This window comes from Populus euphratica, unplaced genomic scaffold (genome assembly GCF_000495115.2).
Source record: "Populus euphratica unplaced genomic scaffold, PopEup_1.0 scaffold58.1, whole genome shotgun sequence".
Lineage (NCBI taxonomy): Eukaryota > Viridiplantae > Streptophyta > Magnoliopsida > Malpighiales > Salicaceae > Populus > Populus euphratica.
This window is the reverse complement of record NW_011499864.1, coordinates 768,989-778,234: the sequence shown is the minus strand read 5'-3', so window position 1 is coordinate 778,234 and position 9,246 is coordinate 768,989. Positions and strand designations below refer to the sequence as shown.

At 35.8% G+C, this 9,246-nt stretch overlaps 2 protein-coding genes across 2 annotated transcripts; both read right to left on the bottom strand.

Annotated features, from left to right (window-relative positions):
* Positions 1-243: 243 nt before the first annotated feature.
* On the bottom strand, positions 244-3,218 carry ABI3 (AP2/B3-like transcriptional factor family protein). The gene is made up of 7 exons (XM_011026248.1): positions 2,840-3,218; positions 1,473-2,788; positions 1,295-1,387; positions 1,104-1,204; positions 844-890; positions 628-704; positions 244-509 (listed from the first exon to the last, which is right to left on the bottom strand). Exons 1-7 carry the CDS (start codon positions 3,216-3,218, stop codon positions 366-368), a joined length of 2,157 nt encoding a protein of 718 aa, XP_011024550.1. The 3' UTR covers positions 244-365.
* A 3,240-nt stretch (positions 3,219-6,458) lies between these two features.
* LOC105125685 (Late embryogenesis abundant protein (LEA) family protein) lies at positions 6,459-7,365 on the bottom strand. Its single transcript, XM_011026247.1, has 3 exons — positions 7,221-7,365; positions 7,024-7,131; positions 6,459-6,906 (listed from the first exon to the last, which is right to left on the bottom strand). The coding sequence occupies exons 1-3, from the start codon at positions 7,332-7,334 to the stop codon at positions 6,691-6,693; spliced, it is 438 nt and encodes a 145-aa protein (XP_011024549.1). The 5' UTR covers positions 7,335-7,365; the 3' UTR covers positions 6,459-6,690.
* Positions 7,366-9,246: the final 1,881 nt, after the last annotated feature.

Below are 9,246 nucleotides of genomic sequence, written 5' to 3'. Positions count from 1 at the left end.
AAGGAGAGGCAGACGATAACATATACGGGACACCCCCACCAAGTGGTTATTAACAATACAATCATACATTAGTACAGGTCCGCACATTTAATATATGTGCTAGCTTGAAATTAATATCCTTAAACGTGGAGATCATGGCTAGTAAATAGCACCACAAGCCAAACTCTCCTTTATAGTCTCGGCATTTGTGATCTGCAATCTCTACTTTGACTGAGAAACCAAAGATTACATGGTGATTGTGGCTAGAGAATCTAGGGTTTCAAACAAATTAACTAACTGCCCCAGCTGGAAATCTCACCCTCCATTTGCCCACTCATTTTCATGCATGAAGGAGAGAGAGAGTGCTATCTTCCTTGTCTCTATGATCACTTTACTGTTTGTTTTTGAGAGCCAGAGCCATTATTAGCAGCAGCTGGACAATTTGCAGGCGAGTTTCTTTGCGATTTTCCTGCCCTCTTGTTCTCTGGTTTGGGCCCGGCAGGTTGCCGTACCTTCACTCCTCGGATCAACTGTGATGCGATTTGAGTTAGTGTTTATCATCAGCCTAGCTAGCTAATTAAATCTTTGAAGAATAAATAAAAATACGGGATAATTATTAATATTAAAGCAATTAAGGTGCTCACTCACATATTTTCCACATTTCACATCCGAGTAGATGACTATGAAATCCCCTTCTTGGAGTCCATTTGTTCTCACAAAATCTCCTGAAATCAAGAAATATAAATATTATGTATATGCATGCATAGAAGCAGAAAAAAAGAAAGAAAAATTGTCCATGAAAAAATAATTATAATTAATTAAATCAAATAAATTTTGCTAGCTAGCTATCAAATTAATACTCACCAGTGTTTTCGAGGAGATACATCCTGCTTTTGTTGTTGGGCCAAAATCTGAAACTCCACAATGAGAAAAAAGAGACACAGAGAGCAGAGATTTAACTCACAAGAAAATTTGACCAGAAATCTAAAGATGAAAGAAATCCATCAATGATTTGAACGATTAATTAATTAAATTAAATTATTTGCAAGTAAATTTGAGAAATTAAAAGATGAAAGAAATCCATGAATAATTAGAAAGGTTAATTAAATTAAATTTTAGGATACCTATAACGCATGTTCCAAACACGAGAAGTCCCTATATCTTCCATGGCGATGGAAATTCCATCCCTTGCCTCTAGCTCCGGGAGATGTGTTTCTGCTTCTTTCTGCATAAAAACAAAAAAAAATTAAAACCTGTAATTAGCAAGAAATTAATTAATTAATTTATGTGTGTGTGTTGATGCCATGATTTATACCTTTGGCAACACTATCCTCCCAAGACTCCCCACGTCACTCTGCTTCAACACTTTCTGAAGGAGAAACCTCAGGTTCTTCTCAGGTTTCCATCCCTAGACAAACAAAAACAGACATGCACATAAGATTTCACAAAAAAGGTGATAAAACTCAACGTGGACAATCAAACCAACTGCCAACCTGTCGCCTCTCGGCCGCGGCCTGCCGGTGATTATTAGTCTGTGTTTGCATGGCTGGTCGATCCACCGGTGCATCCACAGTGGTGGAAGCAGAACCTCCACCAGCAGCTGTGGGCCAGTAAACCCAACTACCAGGAGTAGATTGACCTGTTGGGGCACCATTGGGATCATCTGCGAGCCTTTCATGCGGATCGCCAGCACCTTGATTTTGGTGCTGGATATTGTGATGATTCTGATTCCTGTGGTAAGACAGAAACCTTCTCTGCCTAGCCATTCTCTTCTTCCTTGCCTCTTTTGTAGCTGAGGAACCTAACCTCGTCAACCTGTTATCACCATTAGCCGGAACATACTGATATGGGTACTGGTTACCATACCCGGTAAAAGCAGGATTCTGGGGTTGAGCTGACTGGAGATTGGTGTCTGCAAATGAGTTGAAGCGTGAAGCCGAAGGAAATTGTGAGGGAGGCCATGTTTGATAGGACTGAAGCATGTGATTGCAATCCTGTGGAGTCCCGTAAGGATGGCCATTTATATTAGAAGATCCATTTGAAAACGGGTCACCCATATATCCAACCATGGGAGAAAAACCTGGCATGACTGTTGCCGGATCTGCGGCTAGATATGGCGGGGGAGCAACGTTCCAAGGTGACTGGGTGAAGCAAGGGTTTGAATGATCAGCTGGTATAGGATTGCAGTTGAGATTTGAATTAGGGTTAGGGTTTTGGTTCTGAAGAGGGTCTGGATTGTATGGATAGGGAAGATTAACGTTGGAGGATGATTCTCTCATGCGCCTTCTGTGTAGATGATTCGTTTGGACCCATTGGAGAATGAGCTTCAAGAGTTGTTTCATGCCTTCTTTACCACCACCTAAACGCCTAGCAGCACACTCTATAGTGGTCTTCTTGAGTTTGACTCTCCTCAAATCATCAGCTGAAACAGTCTCTTTGTTGCTCTTGAGCCAGTCTAAAAACACCATGGCCAGATCATCTGATCTTCCTCCTTGGTGGTCGGCCTCCTGATCATTTTTGCCTTTTGTAATCTCTTCATTTCCAGCTTGTTCATCATATGGAAGCTGTAGCTGATCTTGTGGTTCGTTTTGCTCCATTTGAAACTCCTCAAAGAGGCCTTCATCAGGATGAAATATAGATGAAGGATCAAAGAAATCATTACTCTCAAGTAGATCTATGTAGCCCAAATCCTCCATCACGTCCATGCATTCAATTCCTAATTCCATTGCTTGATCAGGAGGCTGAGGGACCTCCATTGAGCAAGTAGAAGACAAGGCCGCTGTAGAAACATCCACCGGATCATCCATCTCTTGACTGTTAAAATCATCATTATTATTGTTACGATGATAGCAGTGATTACGATGTTGATGATTCTTTTCAACATCTTCTTCTGCCTCTGACTTCAAAACGGCCCAAGCAGCCGCTGAAGAAGAGGAGGAAGCTGACGAAGAACGGGAGGAAGATGACGACGAAGTTATGGCCTTGACAGGAGCCGGAGTGGATGAAGAAGAGGAAGAAGAAGACATGCAAGGAAAATCTGGGAGTGGAGGGAAGTCTTCATAGAAGATCGAAACATCACTCGCATGTAACAGATCTTCTTGCCCCCTCTCAAGCCAGATCTCCTTATCTTCAACAAGGATATCTTGCTCTTCCTCCATAGCATCAAACCCGATTGTAGGGTTTCCTTCATTTTCAACCCCTTCATGCCGATCTTCACCATGCACTTCCAAACCCTTCATCTCTCTCTCTCTCTCTCTCCCCCTCTCTAATTAAAGCAAATGAAATACAAATAAAAAAGTTACAACTTGAGAGACCCTTTTGAGTTCTGTTGAGGTAGATTTAGAGAGAGAAGAAAAAGATATCGGAGAACACTGAAGGATAGGGTTTTCATTGTACGGATAAGTGCAATGAAGAAGATTGTTTCTGATTAAGGAAGCAAAAGAGGGTAAGGGCCCGCTACAAGCATCAAATCCTTACGAAACAACATAAACTATTTGAATCTATCAACAACAAAGATAACATAAATAATACCTACAAACCATGCATCAAAGAAAGTGACCCCTCCGATCTCTTCTCTAATTCTTTAATTAATTCTTAATTACCTTCTATTATTTTAATATATAGGATCATTAACTACTCCAAAATTGAATACGATCGTTATTAATACCTTAACCCCATCGTCAATCCAAGATCAAAACAGAGAGATCGATCGATCGAACAAAAATCTAGCCAGGCAATCCAAATATCTAGAGAGAGACAACGAGGCCAAGCTTGGAGAATCCCCACAGGGTGAAACGCTTTTGAAACACAACTCCATACGTGTTCTGGTCTGTTCCAGGACGTTTCATACAGTTGTCTAGCCTTTAAAACCTTTTTCTGAGATAAGTCCAAACCATTTTTTTGTGGGTTTGCAACTATTCAATTAATGTTCATTAGAGATGAGAGAGATAGAGAGTGAGAGGGTGGTTTTAGAGAGATATAGAAACAACCAAACAAAAACAAAACCTCGTGCGCCGCTACTTTCTCAGCCTGACTCCGGATTTTGTGCCACCCGCCATACGTTTTCTCCTCAGTGGTGCAAATTAGCGGTGCCTCAGCCTTCACGTTTACGAGTGCCAGGGAGTGGACTAGAGTACGGTTCGAATCTTAGCAGTAACTTCCAATAACCACCATGCTCAAAATTCATTATGTATTATTAATAATACGCAAATCACACTTTCGGTCCATTTTATGTAATTCCTCGGTTATTCGTGTTTTTATTTTGGGTTGTTTAAAAAATATCTGCATATTTTTTAAATAATTCACAGAATAAAATATAGTTTTTCAATCTTATTCTTTAAACACGTGTAAAACTAAGTATTAATCTAGTATTAGAAAAGAAAGTTTAAGTAAATTATAAAATATAATTCATGTTAAAGGATAAGATTAAAACAAATAAAAAAACACATTAATTATTTTTTTCTTAAATAGATAGACTTCTATGTTTTCTTATGTTTTCTAAAGAAAAAAAAATAGTTTTGAAAGCTTACACATCATATAAAGCAAAAAATGATAGTTTTATAAATATGTTAAAATCGACTAATTAATGGATAAATAAATTCAAATGGTGGGAATATTTCATATTATCTTAGTTTGGCTTCCAACTAATAGTAATAACTGTATGTCTTTTGAATATTAATTAATTTGAAGTTTAAGTTTAAGATTGAATGATAAACAGGTAATAATTTAAAGAACTAATAAGCTTATTTATTATCTTTTAAAATATTTTAATGCATGATAATCTATGGAATTTGCTAAAATTTGAATTTAAGTTTTGAGGGACTATACAATGCCATTTTTTCTCTCAAATTAAATAATTAAAAAATCGATGTTAATTTTTTCCCTGCAATATTCTATATTAATTCATTTAAATCTATCTTATTTATACAAAGTAGAGCAACCAGCACTAGTATTATGAACTATAGAGATCAATCCCAATCACCAAAAACCCTTTCTCCATCTCCATACTCACACTTACATAATAATTTCTGAACTCTTAACGACCTTTCTCTCTCTTCAGTTTAGTAATTTGAAATCTTGCAGAGCAGGGAAAAATGGACTCCGTCCCTCATGACATAATTTTCTATTGGTTTAACAACCAACATCCAATATGGAGGTTGTCTTGATTCGTGGGCAAAGCGGTGCAAGGCAGGCGGTGCCCACTTTGACATTACAAATTCAGCTGCTCCTCTAGGAAACGTGTCCATGCAATGCCTGACGTAACCCTCTCTGTCTCTCTATCCCGTATTCTCTCCCTGATCTGTAGCCAATAACATTGCTCTTCCGTTTCGATTTCCCCTCTTGATCTGATGCCCACCCATGGGTGTGATTATGTTCACCTCTCAAAAAAGCAAAGCATCTGACAGCTTCTTGAATCCTGCCACGAGTGCTGTTCGTCATCCTGGAAGACTGCAATTGGTGGTTCTTTAGGTTTATATCAAATTGGAGTTGGGAATTCGATTTCTTAATTCATGATCTTAGATGTGACAGAGCATGTGCGCGTGGGGTTTGTGTACAGCTTGTTGACCTATGGTATCTTGCCAGTGTTATGGATGCCAATTTCACCCGTTTCAAAATTAGAACATATCGTATATTTTGCAATTAACTCCGTCGCTAATCCCATCTGTATTTGGGAAGGGGGCGTTGGAGAAGACGAGAGCCCCGTCATGGCTGGATCATGCTGGACCACAATGCGTTGTCTGTGAGTCAAGGATGTTTAAAAATTCTATCCATGGTTAAACACCGGCGAGAAAACCAATAGCAAACATATCAAATTGTTGGAGATAGATACAGAAATGATGCAAAAGAATAAATTAAGGAATAAATAATTGAAATTTTCGAAGTTTTACTCTTTATATATTTTATAGTTTCAATATTGTATTTGATATTTGTGCTATTAATCTTGTATGATTTATTTTGCTCCCATATAATTAGAAACTAAAAAAAATCTGAACTTGTTAGAGTCATGTATACAATACGTATTTTGTATTCTACAAATTAAAAAAAAATATGGCACATTATTTATGGAATATAATTAACAAGCAACAAATGGGGGAAAAACCCCAAAGCAACAAGCACTCTTTATAAAGAAGGCAACAATTGTTTTTAATAACCATTTAAATGAAAAAAAAAAGGAGTTGGAAAAAATAGACTCATTGGATATTAAAAAACAACTAATATCCAATGAAATTTTTTTTGTAACCTCTATTTATCTTTTTATATATAATCATGGTTTTAAAAAATTTAAATTAATTATTTTTAATATGTTGTTGTTAAAAATAATTTTTTTTAAAAAATATTATTTTAATATAAATAATTCAAATAAAATTTATTTTAAAAAACAGCCTGAGACCTTAGAAGCAAAATAGGAAAGGAGGCAGAGTCAACCAACAACAGTGTTCACAGTAAAGTGAATAGACAGAGGAGCTCCAGTGTGGCACCAAAAATGTTTTATTTTATTGAGTAATATTTATGGTCTTACAAATGTCAAATGCCGATGCTTGTAAGCCCGGTATTTATTACAACAGCTAAGTGACTCTAAACAGAAATGCAGTGACGTAAATCTATATAGGAAACACATAAAAGTAGGAGGGAAACTACAAATAAGAAATCAAGAATCAAGGGATTTGAACTTGATCAAAGGAGGCACAACATACGAGAATGTTGTGTAGCTCAGTTTTTGGTGTTCATGCTGCGCTTGACTGTGTCTGCATTTTCCTTGATGAATTCCTTTGATTCCTCAGCTTTGCCAGCTACTGTGTCTTTGATCTTTGCTGTGGTATCTTTTACGGCTCCCCAAGCATCTTGAGCAGTTTGTTTTGCCTTGTCTGCTAGATCGTTTGAGGCCTCCGATGCCTTTCCAGCCACCTCTTTTGTTTTCTGGGTCGCCTGCTCCTCATCAAGTAGCCAAAAGATTAGTCTAAATTGTCAAACATTTAAGAAAACAAATTATAAACACGGTCATACAAATTAATTATCTATTTAGTGTTGTGATTTTCTTATTACATCTTCGACCACAGATTCACCAGCAGCCTTTGCTTCATTGGCTCCTTCTTTTGTGGCCTTACGAGCCATCTCAAAGCCACCCGATGAAGCCTCCTTACGAGAACTTGCCTGCAATTTCACAGCAAGATTAGTGTTTAACACTCATTGTCAATCACAACCCAACATTACATTACTAGTCATGATGTGACTTGATCTACCTGAAAACGTCTTGTTAAAGGGATGAAAACTCCAGAGCTCCTTTGGCTCCTAACTATCACAGCACCGAGTTGACCATACCTGGGAAGGGATGTGGCTAGGGCTAGGCTTGCCATTTTCAATAGTTTTTGTTTCTCAAAGGGAAGAAAAATGCTTTAGTTTTTTTATTTTATTTTATTTTTGAAACCATCCACACTGCTTTATATAGGAAGGAAGTGAGTGAGATTTGCAAGTAAAATTCCATGCGGATTCATTGCTAGTGTTGGTGATGGGAACCCTTAGCGTTTTCATCTCGTAATCCCTTTTGAATAGCTACGACCCAGTATTATAGGCTAGTCATTGGAACTCTAATTTTAGTTCATTCCAAGGCTAATTAATTAAGTGCTTGGAATATTATTATCTAAAACAAACTGAGTATTTACTAAATTAGCAAAAATAATCACAATACATTATAAAGAATTAAGTTTACATATGTGATTTGTGGATTTCTAGAAAAGTATATTTTTATTTTTGGTTGAGAATATGAGATTCATAGTAAAGGATCATTCCTACATTTATTTTACTCTTCAAATTCTATAAAAACCTGAAATCAAATTACAGTTTATTTTTAATACTTATTCTATTTTCCTGGTTTATTTATAAAAAAAAATATCAATGCCATTTTATTAAATAACAAGGAGGAAGTTCATTGGTGGTTAACCAAAAGTTATAATATGTCGGCCGAGCAAGGAGTTCATAGACAAGATAATTTAAATATTGCATGGTTATACCTTTTTCTTCATAGAATTTCTTTTTTATCAATGAATTATGATTATGATATGGGTTTTTATCCTTTTAATTATATTTTCTAACTCTTTGAGATTTTGTATTCTTTTCTTTGTCAAGCCATTATAACAGTTGATTTCTCTCGTATTTCATATAAAAAAAAGAAGAAGAAGAAGAAAAAGTTAGGATGTGTTCTTTTCATCTTTTTAGTCACTGTTTTTTGAATGGCATTTCAAGAAAAATTAAAAAATTAATTTTTTTATATTTTTAAATTATTTTGATGTGTTATTATTAAAAATATTTTTTTTAAAATGTATTATTTTAATATACTTATAAATAAAAAATATTTTAAAACTTCTTCATATTACCTTTATTTTATGGATGGAAGATAACTGAAAGGTCAAAGACACTATTTGTGAAGTAAATAAACTGAGTGATTGCAAAGAGCTTCATTACCTAAAACAAAAAACCATTTGAATGTTGAAAACCTCAAAGCTTACAAAGGCGAGCAAATTACAATAATTTCTTTTATAATTGGTAACGAAGCACCAAGACTGCTATGAACGCTGAGCACACAACTCTACAAAAGCCATGTGTTTTCTTTTCCAATCTAGTGAACAATAATAGATTATTATAGATATATATTTAGGTACTATTTAAATATATTTTAAAGGAGGGGGGATTTTTTTTTTTTTTTGGCTTGTATGTTTTGAATACAGGGTCTAAATTACCTTAAGTTTTTTGTTATGGAACTTGAATCACTCGAGATATGGGTTAAGAGATTTAGCTAAAATTAACCAGGTTTGATCTTGAATTTTTTTAATAATTTAAGAGGACGTTGTTTTGATTAATTTTTTTAAATAAAAAATCAATGAATTGGGTTATTCTCTATGATCAATCCAGGTTTTTAACTAGATTAAACCAAATATTTTTTTCTATTTTTTTCAACTCAAACCGGTTAAAATTCTAGATTAACTTGTCATGTTCTAACAAGAGGATATCCATTGCCTTTCCTATAAATACATTAACAAGCAAACCAGGTTCTGGACACCTTCTTCATTGGGTGAGGGCTAGGGTAGAATAGTTGTTTTTGGGCTCAAATTCCTGTATCGTAGGCCCGATTATTATTCTACAGCTCCGAGCCATATTCTGAAGTCAAGCCAAAAAGAATATTCCTTGGAATATTCCCGGTTCAACCCAGCAAACCACCCGAATTGGTTTTTGGACTGGTTCGCCCTATTTGTGACCCGTTTTGCTACAAAG